This window comes from Sciurus carolinensis, chromosome 7, assembly GCF_902686445.1.
Source record: "Sciurus carolinensis chromosome 7, mSciCar1.2, whole genome shotgun sequence".
In the NCBI taxonomy this organism is placed as follows: Eukaryota; Metazoa; Chordata; class Mammalia; order Rodentia; family Sciuridae; genus Sciurus; species Sciurus carolinensis.
The window spans coordinates 108,663,935-108,687,756 of record NC_062219.1 but is presented as its reverse complement, the minus strand read 5'-3'; the positions used below and the strand labels follow the sequence as shown (position 1 = coordinate 108,687,756).

Sequence of the window (23,822 nt, the reverse complement as noted above, 5' to 3'; positions counted from 1 at the left end):
GCCAGATACAGTTGAATCTTTAAAATTTGACTATTAGTCCACTACTTTAAGTTTTAAAACAAAGTTTATGTGTGAATTTTTTGATGTAATTAATTAGGAGTTTAAGTAGATCACTTTTTTTTAATAAGCAAGAACTCCAGATGATAGTTTTTGTGTTACTACAGTTTATGGTACAGATTTATCTTTCAAGAAAAACTTTTTGTTGATGTCTAAGTATCTATTGAAAACATAACCCTATGTTGTTAATGAAGACTTGTACTATAAAATGTATCAAGTAAATATAATGTTAATTTTTTTCTCAAAGGGTGCGTTGTTTTCCAAATGCATATGAAAAGCACAGGTCAGCTTGTTAGTCCTTCAAAGTAGTGGTACTCTTTTTGTTCAAAAGCCAGAAACATTACTTTTTACCTTTTAAAAGGTACAGTTAAATCTCAGTAGACAATATTTTTTTTTGTTCTCTAGATGTTGTAAATTTTGATGACATAGCTTCCTCAGAAAACCTGCTACATCTCACTGCAAATAGACCGAAGATGCCTGGAAGAAGGCTGCCTGGTCGCTTCAATGGTGGACATTCTGTGAGTTATACTTACTGTAAGAAAACTCGGAAGATTTAGCAAATACAGAGACCATTTGAAGATGAGAAAATGAGAGGTTCTATAGCTATACCTAAGTTTATAAATTGGGAAGGTACCTGTTACAGTCAAGTGGCAAATGCCGGTGTATAAGAAAATGAGAAGGAAACAAGGAAAGAGATATGTTATTTCCTATGGTCTGGAATAGAAAGTTATAGGTTCAGAAATAAACGGTTGTCATGAGACCATAATCACAAAGCCCAGGGTCAAAGGAGAAGAAGGAACCTATTCAATCTACTCATCTAACAACAATGATTAGAATTGAAAAGTAGAAGATAACTTACTTTAGGGTAAAATGAGAATTTTTTTTCTTCTGAAATATTCATTATTTTTGCAGTACATGTCTTGTTATTCTAAATTAGTGACTTGTTATTATGCTTTCTGTTTGTTGCCTGGAATACATGTTGTACATTAATGGTAATATAATAACTCTTAAAGTATTATGATACTTTTAGTTTACTTAAGTGGAAAAAATTTTTTGTTGTTATGAGACAAGTTATTCTTGCCTTCAAGATATGCAAATGTGTTATTCAGCTTGAAATTATATAACATCCTTTTTAAGGGTAATGGAATAATAAGAACAGTAGCAACTGAAAACAAAGTGATATAAGTAATTTTCTTTATTATCCAAATGCTTACCATAACTTCCTTCTTTGCTCTTTTCTGTTTCTTGATTTCTAAAAAATCATTTAGCCAACTCAAAGCCCAGAAAAAACCTTGAAATTACCAAAAGAAGAGGATAGTGCCAACATAAAGCCATCTGAGTTTAAAAAGGATACATGCTACACTCCAAAGGTGAGAGGCACATTCTGCTATAAGATATGTATGGTTTTCAGGATTCTTTGTGGACATCAAAATTATAGAATTTAGTGTATTTTCTAAATAATTTATGTTGAAAAATTGAGTTTTAAACTTAAGTCACACTGTTCTCTCCAGATCTTTTTTAGAAGAGCTTATATTATTTTTTTAAATGAATAATGTTACTTATTTCATATTTCACATTTTTAAGGCACAGATCTGAATATCTGTTTCATTTTCTTATTAAATGTATACTCTGAAATTGGTTAGTCCATACTTCAAAGAGGTATAATGTCATTTCTTTACTCTTTACCTAACTTGGTTCTTGGCACCATAATTTTAAGCACTTCTTATATACTGGAATGAATGGCAAAATGCATGGATCCTTCCATCTGTTACATGGTGTTAAATATCTTTTCTAAATTTGTGCTGTTTTTATTTATAATATTTTACCACAACTGACAACTCCTAAGTTGTTTCTTAGTTTTATTCCAGGCATTTGGATACATTTGCAATTTATTAAATACACTTAAATCTCATTCTCTAAGCAGTTGTCAATCCATTGAAATTTTACTAAAATGACTTTGTTGTTTTATTTTACTACTGAAACGAAGTGTGTGGATTCATTGTAATGCCTCTTCCATGTTCTTACTAAATTTTTCATAATTACTTTTAAGTGAGCCTCGCTGGGTAGTCTAAATGACATGTATTTAATATGGCAGATCAAAGTGATACCTTATTAATACTCATATATTCTTGCTTTTAGATTCTCTAGTAGGCAAACCATAAGACAAATCTGGTGGATTTTGTTGTTGTTCTTTTTAAAAACAAAGCCATTGGCATTTTTTTCTTCTGCAAAAACCACTAGTGATTGCAAACTATTTCTTTAGTTGTCTGTTGTTTTTTTCCAGTTATGAACATCAACTTATTACTTGAATTTCCAAATTTACCATTAGTTTGGAGTACAGGTTAAGTATCCCTTACTAAAATACTAGGGACCAGAAGTGTTTTCAGATTTCCAATTCTTTTGTATTTTAGAATATTTGCAGATACACAATGATATATCTTGAGAATGGGACCCAAGATGAAATAGAAAATTCATTTGTTTTATGTGTTTCTTATACACAAAACCCGAAGGTAATTTTATACAGTGTTTTTAGTAGGCCTCCATTTTGACTTAATTCATTACATAAAGTCAGGTACAGAATTTTTCACTTGTGGAAAATTGCTACCCAAAGTTTGGAATTTTTTAATCATCTTGAATTTCCAGTTTTTAGATCAGGGATGCTCAGTGTGCTCTATGTTATTATTATTATTTTTTTAATCTTTTGCTGTGAATATCTTTTAACCTTAAATGTAATATAAATACAAATAAAATCAGAAAAAAACTTTTTATGTTTTCAGCCATCTGTGTACCTTTCAACACCAAGTGCTTCTAAAGCAAATACATCTGCTTTCCTAACTCCATTAGAAATCAAACCTAAAGTAGAAATAGATGATGGGAAAAAAAATTCCCTGGATGAACTTCGAGCCCAGATTATTGAATTGCTGTGTATTGTAGAAGCACTGAAAAAGGATCATGGGTAAGTAACCCTTGTTTTTTCTGTGAGTACTACCGAATATATATGCAAAGAATTCTTTCAAAGTAGATCAAATAAAGGTCTATTCTGCCAATTTATGGTATAAGCAAGTGTTTTGAAACAAATTTTCATTAAGGGTGCTTTTGACAAAAACTTGAATTGGAAAACTTGTTCCAGAATGTCAGTCATGGAATACATAGGTTAACATGTATGTTGGGCTAGAAATCTTCTGGTCAGACACAGGCATTAAGTGGTCTTGAAAATATTAGGAAAATCATTGTATTTTAGGTCAGGTGTGTATGTCTGTAGTTAAACTTATCAGAGGGTTAGGATAGGTGATCTTTAAAGCCTTTCTCTTAATTCTGAAAGTTGTTAATATGGTGTACAGTAGGGCATCCTTAATTGAATGTTAGAGACTTTGTAGAGCTCAAATACATTTAAAAACTCATTTACTATAACCCTATTTTTTTAAGGTAAAGAAGTAAAGGTTCAGAGAAGTTGTTTACTTATTACATAGTTCTTAAGTGACAGAGCTAAAATAACACTTATGTCCTCTATTGATTTAGAGATCTCTAAAGACTAGCATTTTAATTTTAAAACTTGACATTTTAAACATAATGCTGTAAAATATCAAGGTAAAAGAGATAAAAGAGTCAGTAATCTAATTGAATTGAGAATGAGGGTGTTCATCCCCTTACACCGGCATCCTAAGAGAATTTCTTAGAATATAAAATTCACAGCCAGAGGCTATGTTACCCAGGACCTAATTTTAACCATTTCTTCCTCAATTCTCAGGTGGCCTAGAATTCTTTATAAAAAACCATAGTGAGATTAATAACATGAGGTATTTGTAGTTCATAGAACATTACAGATACCTCTTAGAAACAAAAATGTATCTTGAGTAACTGCTTAAAAATATGTGTGTGTATGTATATATTTGTATATATTATATAATTTATGTGAACAATATATAGTTTGTCATTTGATACATTAACTTAAATTGGAATACTTTGGCTTTTGCTTTACTATTATGTCTTTATAGCTTACAAATACATAATAATATGTATCCAATATTAAAATCTAAAATGCATGCAACAAGTAACTAAAAAATAGAGGTTGATATATAAAGATTGAAATATGTCAATAATCTAAGTATTCACTAGAGAAGTTGCAGAAGAAGACTTATAGTTTGATCCCAGACTTGTAAAATGAAAACAATGGTATATAGAAACTGTACATTTATCAATATATTTTAAAAAGAACAATAAAAATGTGAGTAGTACTAAATTATCAGATCAAAAAGCAAATGATGTTAACACTATGTGGGTAAATAGGATGGGATAAATAATCCAGGACTTTTCAACTTAAATATAGATTTAATGTCTTATAAATTCAGAATATTAAATAATTAAGATAGAAAACATATAATCTAGGATAATGTGATAGAACTATGAATTCAACTAAGATGTACCTCTTTTGTCACTATAAAATAAGCTCTAGATAAATTTGAGTTGAATATTATTATTTCAAAAATTACAGTCAAGTAGAAAATAGAAAATTTGCCTCAAATATAGAGGAATGATTTTCTAATTATTAAATTAGTTTTGAAATGTTAACTTAAAAATATAAATAATTTTAAAAGTGCCCTTGTTTTATTTAATGAAATTTTTAACAGTTTCTCAAACTGCTTTTCTATAGTACTCTTCTTTTTGGTGGGGTGTGAGAGGTTATGCTAGGAATTACACCCAGGGCCTTGCACATATTACGTAAGTGCAGTACCACTGAGCATGGAATCATTCTGCCTAAATCTCCTGAGTAGCAGGGATTACAGGCATGTACCATCATGCTGGACTATTTTTTCTACAATACTCTTGAAAAGAATTTTTCTAGTGTGTGTTAAAAGACTGAAAATATACATGGTTTTCGATTTAGAAATTGGTATACTGCCTTATTAATAGTATTAAGTAATTCCTGTTCTTCTCATTCCCTCTGTCCCCAGAAATAAATGAGGAAACAAAAGAAACCCCCAGATATTTGAATACCAAATAGCAGTGATAGATATGAAAATTTTAGCAGCATGTTAATGTTTTAAAATACTTTCTGAAAAGATACACCATAGAATGTATACTTACAGTATGTCTATATAGAAAAATTAGATGAATATGGAAAAATAAAAATTTGAGTTAAGATAGATCAATTATTGGTTGTAACATTTTGTTTTTTGGCTTTTAACTTTTGGTATAATATTTAATTTTAGATAAAGAGAAAAAACTTGAAGCGCAGGTTATTTTATCAAATAAACTTGTAGTTTGCCTTTATTGTGATTTGTTAATGTCATTTCACAAGTTGTTTTGGCTCTGAAGTGTCCATCCTATAAAATGTATACTAGATGAATATGAAAAATTGCTTTTAAAGGCCGTATATTATTTCCTTTTTTGTTTTATCATGAACTGTTCTGAATTTATTTAATTTATCTTGATAAGTTTGCCAGGGTTTTGATGAATTTTTTACTGTTATATTGAATTGTTCAAACTAGAAAATCTGAAAAATTTCTCAATCAACAAGTCTAGTTTCCCTCATGTACTGGGAGGTAGGCAAAAGAGATCCTGATAACTTTTTGTCTGTTTGCCTCATCTATTTATATTGTTTAATTGAAAGTAATAAATATTTTTGTTTTTAGGAAAGAACTGGAAAAACTGAGAAAAGATTTGGAAGAAGAGAAGACCTTGAGGAGTAATCTAGAGGTAATTAGTTTCTCCCAGCATTGAGATTTTAGACAGCATAAACTGGATATGTTTTTTTCCATCCCAACTGTGTGATTGGTTCCACTACAAATTATGCCATTCTATTACAATTGGATACTCCCTATTGCATGATGGCAATTTTGTAAATGCCCTGTCATGTTTCATTCATTGACACAGCAAAAAAATTTTTGAACATTAACTCTCTAGGCAGTGTGTGAACCTGAAGGTATATATTTATGAATAAAATAAATATTGTTCTTTCCTTTTAAGTTTCCAATTCTTCCTTGACATATAGTTCTCTTTTCTTTGCAGTAAATGTTTTTGTTTTTTCCATTTGGCTGGTCTCATGGTGGCACTGCTTTCCATTTCTCACTAAAAGCTTACTTTACCTTTGTTCTTTGCTGATGGCTGGCAATTTTACTTAATTCCTTTTTCTTCTTTATCTTTCTTTTTCTCTTCATGCAATTTTATCTTCAATTGTGTTCTTCTTCCTGCATACGTAAGAGAAAGTTGTATCTTGCATTTTTTTTCAGAGACTTTTCTTACTCTCTTTTGAAATATATCATATCCTCTCTACTTTTTACCTTCATTACTTAGCCTATTTCTTGTGTTAGCATCGGACAAAATAGAACATGGGACTGTGGTTATAGAACTTGAGCTCCTATTCTGACTTAGAGTCATGACTACCCTAAACTATATCATCATTTAGGCTTAGTTCTTTCTGTACATTATCTCATTTAATACACATAAGAACTTGTAAGGATTATTGTTTTTATTTATAAGGGTGAGAAAGCTGGAGTTAAGAATGGTGAAGTAATAACAGTGGAACTGAAAATTTTAGACATTTTTAACAGAAGTAACCAGACTTAAAAATGTTCACTCTTAGAAATTGTCATGCTATGTAAACTTGGGTGAGTGTCACTTAACCTTCTTTAACATTAGTTGTTGAGATAATATATTTGAAGATAAAATTTACAAAGTATCATGAAAACTTCATTTATACTCTTAACACTGACAAATTCTCTTTTTTTGATACTTTTGTTTCTTTGTATGAACATACTCAGTTTTTCTCCTTCAAATGAAAGCCATCTTTCAGGTCTAGCTGCCCTTTTGATCTACTATGGTTGTTTTCTCTTTTCATGTGGGGTTCATTCCTACAAAACAAAAACAACTCCCATTCTATCCTCTCAAAAAGGCTACATTTGCAGTTTCTGAGCCTTTACTTTCAATTCAGTCTTTAACCCCTTGCATTTTTTAGTTTTACTGATGCCACACCCAATATCTCTTCTTCAGTTTCTGCACATTTCAATTTTTTACTGTTTCTCTTTGTCAAAGGTTTGTTGTAGTGATACTTTGTTCTGTTTCTGACTTCTCTTTCCTTTTTGTTTTTTGTAGCCTAAATGTAAATGTTCTTTACTGCCCTTTGCTCTTTTCTCTATGCACTCACTTTTTTGAATTCATTTGCAACAGTGAATCTAGTGATTAGCTTTAATGTATCTCCTTCTAAATCTAATTCTTGTTTTCCCAGTTTCTTTTGATTCTGTTAGTCTCCTGGAATGTTCCATGGAGAATGTAGCATATCTCCAGGGAAATATTTTATTTTCCTTTTCTGTTCTTTTTACTTTGTTACCCTTCTAATCACACAGACATGGTACTTCCAGTCTCTTTTAAGAGACTTTTAAAGTGAAGACTTTCAGTTCTATTTGCTTTAACTCCTTTTATCTCTTTATCAACACTCTCTTGTTCTGATGTTCTTTATTTCCTTTGAGCTTGCTCAGGTTTCTCTCATTTTATCCCAGATTAATCTTTCCTTACTCAGGTACTTTCGCAAGGTTTCTGTTACTTGTTGAATAAAGTTCAAACTTCTCAAGTTGGTGTGTGAGGTCTACTATTATTCTAGTCCTAGTTTATCTTTTTATCTCAATTGCTGATCCTCCATTGTGCCTTAACAAGTTGATACATCTGAATTTTCACTCTTCCTGAATTGTCTTCTTTCCTCATCTTCTTTGCCCATTCTATAGATTATTTTTAAAAATTATTTATTTTTTAATTTTTTACAGACTGCATTTTGATTCATTGTACACAAATGGGGTACATCATTTCGTTTCTATGGTTGAACACCATGTAGATTCATACCATTCGTGTAATCATACATAGGATAATGATGTCTGTCTCATTCCACCATTTTTCATACCCCTCCTCCCTCTCATTTTCTTTTACATAATCCAAAGTTCCTCCATTCTTCTCTCATTCCCCATCCCCCCACCCCCATTATATATCATTCTCCACTTATCAGGGAAAACATTTCGCCTTTGGTTTTCTGGGATTGGCTTATTTCACTTAGCATGGTGTTCTCCAATTCCATCCATTTATTTGCAAATGCCATAATATTATTATTCTTTATGGCTGAATAATATTCCATTGTGTATATATACCACAGTTTCTTTATTCATTCATCTGTTGACCTGCTCGAAGAATCACATTTATTAAATTGGTAGTAGTCTTCCTTTGACTAAAAGTAGTTTTAATTTTCCTCCAAATTCACATGCACTCTAGTTTTTAAAGAGATATGTAAATCATAATTTTCTATCTTATCACTGTTCTGTTTGTTTTGTCCCATTCCTCATTGTGAGACTATTTGGAATGAGATCCACATCTGTTTCATCTTTGTCCATCACTCTTAACAGTGCTATACACTTATTAGATAATTTAATAAATTATTGTTGTGTTAATGAATATTAGAGGAAACATGTTTAAAATACATACTAAATTCCCAGCACGTAAATTGGTAGAAATTGAGAAATTAAAAAAAAGTTTCTTGACTTTTTTCTTTGTTTTATACATACATGTTTATATTCGTATATGAAAATAAGCAAGAGGAATGTGTATGTGTATTATAAAAATCATAAAAGGAGTCAAATGAATTATTTCTTTTTTGAAGAATTTAATTTTTCCAATATAGTTAGCTGTTACTCTCCTACTGAATTATATCTGCCCCCTCCTCCCCAGCGGGCAAAGTTTGACCTCTGTATTTGTAAAAGCACACTTAAGGCATTAAAGTTTTAGGATCATACAGTTAAAGAAGAATTGTTTGCCCCAAGATTAAATGTAGTACTTTGAAATATTATAATGTTAGTACTATATAATACTAAATTATACTGGGGGGTGATAAACAAAGGAACAATGAGGAGGGCAGGTAGCAATATAAGATACTGCTTGATAACTAAATTTATGTCAGAAATTACTGTTGGTATGGAGTATTACTGACTTTGAATGATCATTCCTCCCAACTTTTATTCTCTTTTGCCAACTTATTTTTTATTGCTTTCTGTACATTCTTGTCTATTATCATGTATCTTTAGAAATAAGACAGTAATAGTACATGAGGAGGATGATTTGAAGATATTTTATCTCAATCCAGGCTGTAGATTGAGACTAATCCCTATCCAGTACTGGTAAAACATTTAGCTCATAATTATATTATTAAAAGAACGATATCAGGAGAGATCTGAAGTTAATAATCTGGTTTTGGATGGTTGGCATACCTTAGGAGATTTTTTGACCATATCAAAATTCTACTTTATGTCTGTGGTGAAGAACTGTTTGTCAGAGGGTAACTGAAGCATGCATTGTTTATGTGCATTGTTGAAGAGAGGTGATATTATCAGGAAAAGCAAGGAAGTGAAAATTAAAAAGAAAAACATAGTTGAATTGGGAAGAAAGTCAGTACAAAAACTGTGGACTTTATAGACCTAGACTTGACTAATACAAGTCCTATGCCAATTACTGGTGTAGAAACATTGACTTACTATTTAATGTCTTTTAGTCTCAACTTAGTCATTTTTTTAATATGTGAAAATTATGTATCTCTCTGTAGTTATTATGAACATTTTTTTCTCTCTCTCTTAAGTGAAAGGGGCCCTTCTCCTAAAGGTAGAACTACTTCTAACACATTGTCTGAATCTCGATTATATTCCTGGTCTTTAAAGACTATTTAGTACCTTCTGTTTACAGATGGGAAATTTGAAAGGAAGTAATGTTAAGTGATTTACCAGTAACACATAGATAGTGAAAAACATGAAATATAAACTGGTTTTTTATTTTTTATACTATAATACACTGCCCCCTTTGTTTAATTACATATACATGTACATGTCTTAATTTGGTTTCCAGGGTTCTTTAGTTCTTCATAGAAATAATTTTCTTAAAGTTCTTTCAAATCTCACATTACTTAACATTGTTCTGGCTGTAAGATTTAGATTTGATATTTTTCTTATTATCTGCTGTTTTGGGACTTGCATGGTGACATTTTTCTTCTGTTGAGCATTTATTCAACAATATTACACCATGGGAAACTGGATTTATATCTGGAAATCAAATCTGCTAGTTTAAAAAGTATGATCACATGTTAATGACATATGCCAAAATACATTGCACTAAGGTGTATTTTACCTGTTACCCAATTTGTATTTGTATTTTAGGTGGAAATAGAGAAACTGAAAAAAGCTGTCCTGTCTTCTTGAAGTGGTTGAACACAGTGTTCTTAAATGTTCCAGGGATTCAGAAGCAACAATATGAACTTCCACTGACTTGCTACTTAAAAATAACAAACGCTGGTGTTGTGATAAAGAAATATGAGTATATGAACTATAGTATCTATTAAAAAGTTAGGGGTGGGTGTTTTCTTTTATATATTTAGCTTTGCCAATATGAGAAAAAAGAGGCCTTATTTCTTACTGTGCTGGGATTGCAAACATTACTTTTGTTTGTTTGCTTGAAAATACTACTGAATCTGTATAAAAAGGAAAGAAAGTTCATAATTTTTTTATTGAAACTTGTAGTATTATTTTTAAAGAGCTCTATACTATAAATATGGTGATATCTTTACAAGTAATCTGTAAGATAAACTGTTTGAGAGCGACAAATTAGCTTTATAGTAACTATAGTCACTACTTTTCCCATGATACATAAGGGATATAAACTTTGTAAATATATACATATTTTTACTTTTAGCTTCTTACCCAGGATTACACTGTTGTGCCTGTTTGTCTGCAGTGCTGTTTTTAATTTGGGTGATGAAATAGGAGTTTCCTAGCTATAAACCAGATTACTCACCCATGCATATAGTAATAACTAATGAAATAATTAAAAAGTTTCAACTTTGAGTGTTTTATATTGCTTGCACTATAGGATTCATAAAAGGAATTTAATTAAAATGTAATGGATTGTCAAATATGAGCTTTATTTTAAGTTCATTCGTTCTTAAGGAATCTAAAAACATCAATTTAATCCTTTACTTGTGCCTAGAAACTACAGCACATATGAAATATGTAAACACCAGCCTCATTGCTGTACTTTTCTGCTTATTTTATAGTCTCAAATATTACTCATTTCATTATCTCATGATTTAGTTCTTTGTGCTGTTCTCTCTGACTTTTAATAATGGTAATATTAGGAAAACAAAACCCAAATCTTTTCAGAACCTCATGTAAAGTGTCATACTGGGACAAGTTGTCATTATGTAAATACTCAGGTTTTACAGTGTATAATTTACATAATAGGGCAAACTAACTCCTGGAGATATTTTGGAATGTTATTTAGGTTAAAAGTTTAGAAAGAATGTTAGTATATCATAAAATATAACACATTACAGCTTATTTAAACCAAATATAGTTGACCATATTGAAAAAACATTTTCACAGAATGGGTGAATAAATACTTTTTTTCAGTCATTTATGAACAGTTGAACATTTCAGAATGTTATATCTATAGGTAATATGTCTAAAAACTTATGGGTTAATTTAAAATTAAAAAATTTTTCATTTACAAAAAAAAAATAGGCTTCAAGCTCTACTATAGGAAATTATTTTAAGGACCAAGTTATCATGCTTCCATTTTTTGTTTTTGTTTTAAACCACCAAACCAATGTTTTTTCTGTATGTTTTTAAATCTTAAAGTATGGAAATCTTGTGTAAATGAAATTCTGTCTTACTGTTTCAAAAAGAGAACTGAAGTAGAAAATAATAGAAATGCCAGTACACAATTACTTAATGTTTAAATCACAATGTTTGCGCTTTGGGGGAAAGCTAATTGTGCTTTTTGAGTGTATACATTTTAACTATTTAATGTCTTTGGGTTCCTCTAATGAGGTCACTACTGAACAAAATTGTTCCTTTTTGTTTTTAAATGATTAGTTGAATGATTTCCTTGTTAAATAAATTACATCATCTGTTAATGACAGTCCTTAGGTAAAAATAAAAATATTGCATCCTAGACACCATCTTCCAGCTTTCTCTTTGGAAGATCTACTAAGTTATCCCTACCCAGATTTCAGGTTATATGTGAAGTTTTTTTGGTCATTTTTCTCTAGTACATTTGACTTTCCTACTTCTCAGAATATACAAGTCATTGAAGTTCTATTTTTCTGCCCTTGACAAAATAGTAAAGAAAACCAAGCAAGCTTGAAATTAAAGAGAAAAATGATTCCTTTATTATAGTTTACCAGTATTTGTTCTTGGTATGAAAACTTTTATTAATTACTATTTCTAAATTTCATGTCACAAAATGATATGTAATAGTAATAGCTTTTATTGGAGGTGAAACATTAGTTCCCACCCCCACTCCCCACTTTTGAGTATAAATAACAAAGTGAACAGCATGGAATCTGTCCTTGCCAAATTATTAGTGTGAATGTATAGTTCAGGTTTGCTGTGCTTTGAAATACATAATACTAATTTCCTAATTGTATTCAATGTTACCTTTTTTGTATTGTGACCACTAAGCTTCTGTCTTATAAAGCTGTTACCTCTACAGAATTATACAGAACTTTACTGAAGAGTCTAAAGATGCAAAGAGAGAATGGGCCTTGTGGAAGAGAGGATCCTTTTTTTCTTCTTTTTAAAATCAGCTCCTTACTGTGATCACAGAAAAAATAAACATTCAAGTGCTCTGTAAATTTTTTGGTAAACGTTTTATGCTTGCTTTTAAACTTGAAATGTATGAGCAGAATGAGACAATCAGTTAAATCCAAAACGAGAAGTGTTATAATTTAATGGCCTTGTTTTGCTATAGCAATAAAATGACCAAGTGCAATGACTTAATAAAATCATCTTTTTAAAGTTGCTGCTATGAATATTTTTAGCTATGAAGTTTTATCCTTGTTTTAGCCTGACTTGCCTTCAGTAACTATTATGGAATGTGGTTGCTATTGTAATCTAACATTCCAAAAAATACACACATACACACACATCCCTATGTATATTTATGAGGAATCTCAGAATAGTATATCCACTGACTTGTTTACAGGTGCTGTTAAAAAAATGCTTCTCCCTCAAAAAGAAAAATCAATAATAAAAGAATTGTATTGCCAGTTTCGTCAGTTTTTATTGGCTACTCTTCATTTACTTAAGCAAATGCTTATTTTAGAATGATGAATATTTATCATTTGAACTTTTCAAATAAAAGAAACAAATAGAAAATGAAAGTATTAAAACTTCTAGACCTATGTGACTTCTTGTATCCTTCAAAATGTGTTATTTTATCTGAAACTGTGAGACACTTCCTGTCCAGGGTTATGGGAAGAATTTGAAGTGATTTATATAAAGTGCCTTGTAAAGTGCTTGGGATACATTCAGTTCAAAAAGAATGGAAGTTGCTCTTTTAATCTTTTTTCAAAAAGCATTTACAATGTTGGATGTGATGTAATGAGATGAATAAAGAGAGGAGACATAATATTTTCACTCCCTTTGTTTTTGAATACAGCATCACCTTATTTGGGGAGATAACTACATTCATCTATATTATATTCTTTGAATGGTAGCTGCTGTTGTCTTATAGGTTCTGCCTTCCAATGATTGCTCCCAGTGGGTAGAGTAGTAAGCTCAAGTTGAGTTTTAGAGTTAATCGAAGACTCAAATTTTAAAATTTGGAAGCAAAGCACTAGTGCCAGCTTGAGAGCTCTCCACACATATTTTTCTGTGGAAAAGCTATTTGGAAAGAACAAAATTTAGTAGGGCATAAAAAGATGGAAACAGAATCCAGAGGGATTTTGAAACTAATTACATTCTGGAACCTCAGTTACCCATTGCTTGGTTCCTGAAGCACAGATCTGCTCATAAGCTTGTTGGAATTCTGACTCACAACTGAAAAAAGCCCTGACAGATATAGAGAAGATTGAATCAAGATAGCAAGGCAACAAGGATCTCAGTGGTAGAGAGCACTTGCCTATCATTGTTAAGCTCTGGGTTCAAACCCTAGTACCAAAACAAACAAAAACCTAAAAATATATAATGGGGGTAGGGGGTGGGGAGTGAGAGAAGGATGGAGGAACTTTAGATTACATAGAGGGAAATGAGAGGGAGGAGGGGTATGAAAAATGGTGGAATGAGACAGACATCATTACCCTGTGTACATGTATGATTACACGAATGGTATGAATCAAAATTGTGCACGACCATAGAAAAGAAAAGATGTACCCCATTTGTGTACAATGAATCAAAATGAAGTCTGTAAAAATAAAAGAAAAACCCTAAAAATGCCCATGTACTCATGCTGGAAATATACCATATACATTGCTCTGACTTCTAAAAATTGCTGAAAATATGGAACACAAAGAGTAGGACACTACTATGAAGTAGTGTGGAAAATAAGTATGTCAAGTCATTTAAGTAAAAAAAAATTATAAAAATTTTGAGTTGGTTTTTATTGGCCTGTATAAACACCAGACAAAATTAAGCCTTTGTAGGCACATAGTGGTAATTTTGGACTGTAGAATTTTAGTGTTTGAAGAGACATTAAGGATTGTCCAATTCAAACCTTGTGAGTTTTCTGTGAAGATAGTCTTCAAAGTTAGTTCCATTCTAAGAAATAAAAGCAGATGATAGTTTATTCAAATAAATCTATTAGATTCTATTACTTTCCAGTTAAGATTCAAGAAAGGCTAGATCTGGGTATTACAGTTTTTTCTGAACCTCCATCTTAATGCATCATGTGAAATTATGAGAAAAACTATATTGAACAAAGTAGGACAAGGCAAGACATATCCTTACGGGCTTGTGATGATGGTATAACAGTTGAATACCACTGTCTTGCATGCTGTGACAGCAGCAAGTCTACATTGCATTGCATTTATACCAACAGTTCTGATTTTAACACAATGAAAAAAAAAAAGCAACTGTCATTTTCTACTGTGAAGATAGTTTTGACCTTGTGAACCACAATTTTGATAAGCACTGGCCTAAGATAACCTAGTATAGTGCCTAGCATATAGTTGGCAATCAGTAATTTTGTTGTGGGGAGTGTTGGGGATTGAATCCAAGGGTGTTAACCACTGAGCCACATACCCAGCCCTTTTTAATTAATTAGATGCAGGGTCTCACTATGTTAATTACAACGTCATTAAATTGCTGAGGCTGGCCTAGAACTTTTGATCCTTCTGCCTCAACCTCCTGAGCCTCTGGAATTACAGGTGTGTGCCCCTGTGCCCAGCTCTCAGTAAATATTTTGTAGATAAATTAATAAAAGAATAGCAAAAGCAGAGATTGTTTCTGTTTGATCCCTTTTCTTTACCCACTTCTGCCTTTTCATCTTTCCTCTTTGAATATCTTCAGTATTCAAGTTGAAATATCTCTAACCACTGTCATACCGATTGTTATAAAGTAGCTATTCCAGGAAGTCTGTTAGGCTCTTAAAATATGTTAAGTATTTTCTACTGGATTTTAAGTGGTCTGTTTAATTACACTATGACTTATCTTTAGAAATAGGCATCATGTCAATATTCAGAGCTAACGTTGATGTGCCTATAATGTAACAAGCACTGTTTCAACTTACCACTAACCTAATTATTTCATCATTATACAGTTCTGTGTGATAAGTTTTATTATCCTTCATAGATGAGTGAACAGATTCAGAATGGTTAAGTGGCTTGACCAAGGCTTCTGAGCTATTAAGAGATGGAGCGAACCTCCAAGCCCAGGCAGCCTGATTTTGAAGCTTATGCTCTTGATCAAATATGCTTTATTACTGGCTTTCTCCAGAGAGAGTAGGAAAGGACCCTGTAATTGGGTGTTTGATTTTTTTACTACTTTTATGAATCTTCATGTTATCTCTGAGCATCAAATCTTTCCATTGGTAGAACAGTCATTTTAGTGATTGCAGTCTTTTCAGATTCCTCTGCGTAACATGATCATACATATTTAGTTTGCATTTTTCATTTTTTTTACTTTATGACAGTATTTATTTTTCCTATTTTACAGTTACATAGACATATGTACGTGGCAGTAACTAGGATTGACTTTTTCACCTATTAAAAATTAAACTTAGGTGCTCTGAGAGTTTTCTCATTTTGATAGCTATTAAAACTCTACCTGATACCAATGGAGTATGGCCACTTCCTAAAATTTATTTTTGGTTAGGTTATGAGTGAAACAAAGTTGCCAACTTTGATTTTTATTGAAATGGAGCGCATTTTTTTTTTATTTCTTAGTGTACATCTCTGCAAACATGATTTTCATGTTTTTTCAGTGAAGACATTAGAAACAAAATTCTACTTAACTTCCGTGAAACAATCAAATGACCACTAGATGGCAGTCAAAGCTCAGCTGCTTCGTTTGTCTGGAGTAAAATAAGTGTAGAACCTGCAAATAAAATCACGGAGGGCTCAGTGAGTTCATTCAAAGCTGGAACATAACCATCTAACTTCGCTAGCCTGACCTCTTCCTCAAGAAAAGTGCCACACGATGGGAGATGAGAGTTGAGGGTTTGAAATCAGACCAATCTGACTGAAAACTTGCTCAAAAATTAGTAGCTGTGGGCACTTGGCAAATCATTTCAAATTTTACCACTTACCTATAACAACAACAACAAAAAAGTTACTACAATTTAATGCCCTTTCCCTCTTGTCATGTACTCAGAGGCAAGAGAAAGGGGACCCTGTGTCTGAGAAAACAGCCAAGTCATAGAAATAGCAACAAATAGCTGGATGCTATTTCCTTGAAAGGTCCTTTAACCCCAAGTTGCTGCAGTGGTCTTGGTTCCTTCTTCCATGTGTTATTTGCCATTGACAGCTCTTAATGACCCAGGAGCAGCTCCAGTTTCTGTATCTTGTAAAGTGCTGCTACTTAACCAACTCCAAAGAAAACAATCCCCTCTATGGTTACTTATATAAAACTCACAAAAGAGCCTGAGCCCTGGACTTCTCAAAGAGTTTCTGGTCGGGCATCTCTGGTTTTTCTACTTCTGGCTTCTTCCCAAGGGTCTAGTGTAAGTTCCACCCAGTCCAGTCCAGTCCAAGCAATGGTCAGGGAAGAGTCCTGGTGCCATTATTGTGCCTGAGAAAGCAGACCTTCTTTCAGCTTGTATTCTAAATAGGAAATAATTTTGCTGTCCAAAAAGAAGTTAACATGTCCCTCATGTTACTGACGTGACTAGAGGTCACAGAAACTGAGAACCATGTTATCCCAGAAAGGACATGGCTATCTGGACAACTTTAGTTGTGAAACATGCTGTTTAGAAGACAGAGCAATGTGACATTACACAGGTCTTTCCACTAACAAATAATAGCCAGTCGTCTGCAGAACATTAGGGTAAAGCAAAACCTGCCATAGATAGTAGTTTGGTCTTGGCTCAGAGCTTAGCAATTTTGAACAAATGACAAAACTAGCAATTATGATTTTCTCTTTTAAAATTTTTTTCTGATTCTTAATATAATGAAGGTCTGGTAGTGCCAGGGTCCAGTCCTAGCAGGGGTTGGGAGTCCTCGGTGGATGGGAGGCGTCGGTGTGGTGGAGAAACAGCACACAGAGACACCAAGTGTTCTGAGGCTGAATCTGTCTTTATTTTTTCTGCTAGCTTTTTTATAGCTATTTTTCTTCAGTAATGATCACATCACTTTTGGTTAGTTTAAAACAAGAAAAACCTTCAAAAGAACAATCTATTTTTCTTCTCAAAGTACACATTCTCTCTGTATGACAGCCCAGACACAAACAACCTTATTTCCCAACTAGATTAAAACAACCTCGTCTCCCAGATAAACAAACTTGTCTCCCAGATAAACTGAAACAAACTTGTCCCCCAGCTAAACTGAGGGCACCATGATCTGCCAGCCTTTAACCTTCAGAACAAACACGTTACTAGATTTTCTGAGAAACTACCCCCACCATGAACTCCAGTGTTTAACAGTGAAAAGTTTTTACTATTATTAAAGGGCAAAGAAATCAACTTATAGTTAATATTTAGTCTATTCTAATTTCATATAATGGCGGACTACAATCTTATTCTGATTCTCAAAGAATTAGACTAAATAGAAAAAGCTCTAATTATATTTATGACTAACCTAAATGTGTTTATTATGTAAAGTATCTCTAGAATCAACTATTAAAACTAGGAAAGCAACAAAGGCTAAACACCGCATCCAAGCTCAGAGGAATGGCTCTTTATCTATTATTATACTAAAGCAATCACAGTCTTCTTTAAACTCAAGCACAGCCACAATTGTTTATTTTCACATATTTTATCTATGTAATACTGCTCAATTTTTTTTTATTTTTTTTTACATTTACATAGGGTAATGATGTTTATTTTATTTTTCCCCTCACCCCCACCCCTCCCACCCCTCTTTTCCCTCTACACAGTCCTTCTTTCCTTCATTCTTACCGCTCTCCTTAGCCTAACTCTAAACCTAACCCTAAACCTAATGCTAGCCCCTCCCACCCCCCATTATATGTTCTCATCCTCTTATCAGCGAGATCATTCGTCCTTTAGTTTTTTGAGATTGGCTTATCTCACTTAGCATGATATTCTCCAATTTCGACCATTTGCCTACAAATGCCATAATTTTATCATTCTTCATTGCGGAGTAATATTCCATTGTATAAATATGCCACAGTTTCTTTATCCATTCATCAACTGAAGGGCATCTAGGTTGGTTCCACAATCTGGCTATGGTGAATTGAGCAGCAATGAACATTGATGTGGCTGTATCTCTGTAGTATGCTGATTTTAAGTCCTTTGGGTATAGGCCAAGGAGTGGGATAGCTGGGTCAAATGGTGTTTCCATTCCAAGCTTTCTGAGGAATCTCCACACTGCTTTCCAGAGTGGCTGCACTAATTTGCAACCCCACCAGCAATGTATGAGTGTTCCTTTTTCACCACATCCTCGCCAACACCTATTGTTGCTTGTATTCTTGATCATCGCCATTCTAATTGGGGTGAGATGAAATCTTAGGGTAGTTTTGATTTGCATTTCCCTTATTACTAGGGATGTTGAACATTTTTTCATATATCTGTTGATTACTTGTACATCTTCTTCTGTGACGTGTCTGTTCATTTCCTTAGCCCATTTGTTGATTGGATTATTTGTATTCTTCGTGTAGAGTTTTTTGAGTTCTTTATAGATTCTGGAAATTAGCGCTCTATCTGAGGTATGGTTGGCAAAGATATTCTCCCACTCTGTAGGCTCTCTCTTCACATTTCTGATAGTTTCCTTTGCTGAGAGAAAGCGTTTTAGTTTGAATCTATCCCAGTTGTTGATTCTTGCTTTTATTTCTTGTGCTATGGGAGTCCTGTTAAGGAAGTCTGATCCTAAGCCAACAAGTTGAAGATTTGGACCTACTTTTTCTTCTATAAGATGCAGGGTCTCTGGTCTGATTCCGAGGTCCTTGATCCATTTTGAGTTGAGTTTTGTGTAGGGTGAGAGATAGGGGTTTAATTTCATTCTATTGCATATGGTTTTCCAGTTTTCCCAGCACCATTTGTTGAAGAGGTTATCTTTTCTCCATTGCATCCCAATACAGTAAAACCTTCCCAATGTTTTTTCAATAAGTTTCTAGTGATATATTGATTATTAATATTAAAAAGCAACTACACATGGAGACATGCCAAGCCTATGACCCCCAAGAGGGAGGACGATCAACAGAACCATGTCAAGTGTTGAGTCCTCTATTCCAACAGACAGTGTCAAATGTCGGAGTGGCAGGAAATAGACGTCGCACAGGAGTATGAGAAAAACAGCAAGGGACACAAATGTATTCAATGTAAAGGGACTGTTTCCTCAGACTCACTGAGATTATTGACAGTCCTATGGAGGGAGGGAAGTGAGTGGAGAATGAAATAAACCAATGTACATTCTTTTCAATTCCTTGCATACATGAGTATATGTGTAATGTAAAAATGTCTTTCTTTGATTTCATCTTGATTTAAGCCTTTGTTCTCACTGATGTCAGGAAAGAAAGGGAAAAAAAACATTGTGATTCAAAGTCAATGATCTCAGCTGGTTTAAAACAAGATCAGGAGGGATCAAAATGAAGTTCTTTCTCAGGCTGTTTCTCTTGTAGGACCTATCGGCCTTTATTCTTAATTGGTGTCTGTGTATCCTCCTGGCAGCAGGAGGAGGTAAGATCTCAGGTCTGCGCACTGTCCCGTAGCCTTCACTGGCCCCCAGGGAGTGTCTTCACTACTCATCTCATGGTCTCCTGCCCCACATGCACAGAGTTGTGGCTAATCCTGCCTGGTTCTTTATGGCATTACACTGATATGCACTTGATTCTCACAAAAACCTTCAATAACAAGTTTCTGAATGCAGCACCTCTGCATCCTAACTCAATTTTCCCAATAGCTTTATCCTTCTTTGACTAGTTATCCACAAATTTCTGGGTCAAGCTGCTGGGAAAAAGGAGATTGTAGTCTCACACCTATCTGATTAGACTCTTGCCTGTGTTCTTACTGCTCTTTGTCCTGGCTCAATATCAAGTGATAAATCAGGCCTCCCATGAGGACTCCCTAGAAAACCTGATACCCCGATGACATGTCCAGGGAGATGGAGCCTTGGCCCCTTGTGGATCTCCTTAAGCATAGTATGTTTCTGAGTCCTTACCACCCGCTGCCCCTTTTCCTCCCCAGCTGAGCACTGACCTTAGGAGATATTTTTATCTCATCTCCTGCTCAGACTGCACTTGCCTTCTCTTCTGGGGCTTCTTCTGCTCAGAACCGGAAGGGCTCTGTGTTAGTGTTCTATTTTTGCTGAAATTACCATAAATTTAATAGCATAGAACAATAGAAATGTATTATATGCTGGAGCTCAGTAAACCAAGTGGATCTCCCTGGGCTGAATCAATGTATATGTAGACTGTGGTTCTTTCTGGGGGCTCTAGCATGGGATTCATGTTCCTTTTTTCAGTCTTAGGAGGTTGCTGGCATTTCTTGGTTTATGGCCCCCTGTCTCCATTGCCAAAGCCAGCAATGGAGGGTGGAGTTCTTACATGCTATCACTCCAACCTTCCAGCATAGCCACATCTCCCTGCCTTTACTCTCCTCTCTGTGCCTCAGAACCCTTGTGATTACATTGGGCTCACCTGGAGGAGCCAGGCTTCCCGCCCCATCTTGTCCTACCCTCATCATAGCTGCAAAGTCCCTTTTGCTATGTAACATATTCACAGGTTCTGGGGACTAGGATACAGACATCTTTGGCAGGAGGGCAACTGTTCTGCCTAATACAGGTTCTTCCAGACTGAAAAGTTCCTGTATATTAGCCTTTCTTACCCAGTGCAATGGTATTGACCTTTCATTCTTCATACTTACCTTGTTTCTGGAAGTAACATGGAAATGCTTTAGGGAACAAATTCTGCTTACCAGTAAGCAGAAAGAGAAAAAATTTTTTCTTTAGTATTCTATAGTTTTCATTGTAGAGGTCTTTCACCTCTTTTGTTAGATTAATTCCCATGTGTTTTGCCAATGTCGTTTTGCTTTATAGATTGGTGTTTTCTTTTGGTCTTGTCTGTTGTCTACTTGGCATTATGGCCACATATTGCTTTGGTCTTCATTGCAGCACAGGTGAGAAGGTAGGAAGAACATACCCTAGAATTTCCTTCTGAAGGTTGGGAGCCAAAACTGAAAGGGGATTTTTCTCCAGGTGCAGTGGCAGGTACACATACAGGCAGACTGTGGAATGGAGTCAGTGCATGCAGGGCTGCTTCTGTGAACCCTCACGTGGGAGCTGGGGCAGTTTCTTGAAAATTACTTGCTTCAAAGTTCTTGAATTCTTCCAAGCGTAGCTGTGTCTTCCTGAGCACTTTGTTTCTCTCTTGTCAGTTTCCTCTCCATGGAGTAGCAGAGGATTCCAGAAGGCTCTGGAATTTGTAATCAGCTCTTAGTAATCACCTGCTTTGAGCTGCAAACGAAGATTTTTGATCATAGCTTCCTATTGTCGTTCCCCTAGACCTCCCAATAAATGTTTAAGACTCTAATTTCCTAGGTTTAAATTCTTCATATTTAATATACAAAGAGTTGTTCTGTTTCTTGGATGGAATCTAGACTGATGACTTTTGCATCTTTTTATAATCAAAAAATATTTTCATTGTGAAAAATTAGAAAATATAAGGATCTAAAAACTTCAAAACCAGAGATGAGAGAACTATAAACTTTAGGTATTTTTTTTTTAAATATTTGCTCACATTGTATGTGTATGCATTTTTCCCCCAAAACAAGAATGTATGCAGACTTTTGGGTATATTATCACTTGATATTTTACTGATTTTTTTTCCATTTTATTACTATTCCTCAAAATATGAATTTCCTGTTGTCAAAAGATATGGTTATAATGTATTTAACCAATTTACTTCTTAGACATTTACATGGATTTCAGTGTTTCACTATTAGCAATAATGTGATAAATGTTCTTTTATATGAATACCTGGAAACATCTCATTTCTTTAAGGTAAAAGCCTAGAAGTGGCAGTACCAACTGGGTTAATAGTATGAAAATTTTTGATGGTTTTGATATATCTGTCCAGTGGAACTCTAAATAATTTGTGCCAATTTATACTCCACACATCTCAACAAGGCTTATCTCAGCCTGTAAGGACTGTGGGTAGACTTGACCCAGGACAGTCCCGTTTACCCTGGTATGGATGGTAGCTTTCAGAAGGAATGACATTAGGTCAAGTTCACAGTGAGGTGGAGAAATAAAGGTGAGACCAGAGAACAGTTTAATAAACTGACATCCTTCTGACCCTCATGTACCACTGTCTTAGATTAAGTTTTTCCATCTCAACTTGATTCTGGTCTCCCATTAGACAAGTTCTCTACCATGAAGTATTGAGTTCCTAAGGCTAGTTGGTCTGCTAGACATCCTACCTTAAACCAACACACATAAATCTAATGCATTTCTATTCATAAGTAATGAATCCTCTGAAAGAGAAATTAGGAAAACCACTCCATTCACAATAGCCTCAAAAAAAAAAATACTTGGGAATTAATCTAACAAAAGAGGTGAAAGACCTCTACAATGAAAACTATAGAATACTAAAGAAAAAAATTAATGATAACTTTAGAAGATGGAAAGATCTCCCATGTTCTTGGATAGGCAGAACCAATTGTCAAAATGGCCATACTACCAAAGGCCCTATACAGACTCAGTGCAATTCCAATTAAAATCCTAATGATTTTCCTCATAGAAATAGAGAAAGCAATCATGAAATTCATCTGGAAGAATAAGAGACCTCGAATAACTGAAGCAATCTTGAGGAGAAAGAGTGAAGCAGGAGGTATCACAATACCTCCTTAATAGGTAACTTTACTACAGAGCAATAGTAAGAAAAACAGCATGGTATTAGCACCAAAATAGACAGGCAGACCAATGGTACAGAACAGAAGACACAGAGATGAACCCACATAAATTCAGTTACCTCATACTAGACAAAAGAGCCAAAAACATACAATGGAGAAAAGATAGCCTCTTCAACAAATGGTGCTGAGAAAACTGGAAATTCATATGTAATAAAATGAAATTAAAACAATTTCTCACCTTGCACAAAACTCAACTCAAAATGGATCAAGGACCTAGGAATTAGATCAGAGACCCTACACCAAACAGAAGAAAAAGTAGTCCCAAATCTTCATCATGTTAACTTAGAACCAGACTTCCTTAACAAGACCCCCAAAGCACAAGAAATCAAAGCAAGAATCAATGAGATGGATTCAAACTAAAAAGCTTTTTCTCAGCAAAGGATACAATCAAGAATGTGAAAAGAGAGTCTACAGAGTGGGAGAAAATCTTTTCCACACGCACTTCAGAT

At 33.8% G+C, this 23,822-nt stretch overlaps 1 protein-coding gene across 2 annotated transcripts in view; it reads left to right on the top strand.

Annotated features, from left to right (window-relative positions):
- Positions 1-12,875, top strand: part of Cd2ap (CD2 associated protein) — a 131,321-nt gene extending 118,446 nt beyond the window's left edge. For both annotated transcript variants that reach the window (XM_047557971.1, XM_047557970.1), the window contains exons 14-18: positions 463-575; positions 1,326-1,427; positions 2,835-3,013; positions 5,691-5,754; positions 10,236-12,875. In XM_047557971.1, the coding sequence (XP_047413927.1) occupies positions 463-575; positions 1,326-1,427; positions 2,835-3,013; positions 5,691-5,754; positions 10,236-10,277 (500 nt within the window). In that variant the 3' untranslated portion in view covers positions 10,278-12,875. The remainder of the gene's footprint in view (positions 1-462; positions 576-1,325; positions 1,428-2,834; positions 3,014-5,690; positions 5,755-10,235) is intronic.
- Positions 12,876-23,822: the final 10,947 nt, after the last annotated feature.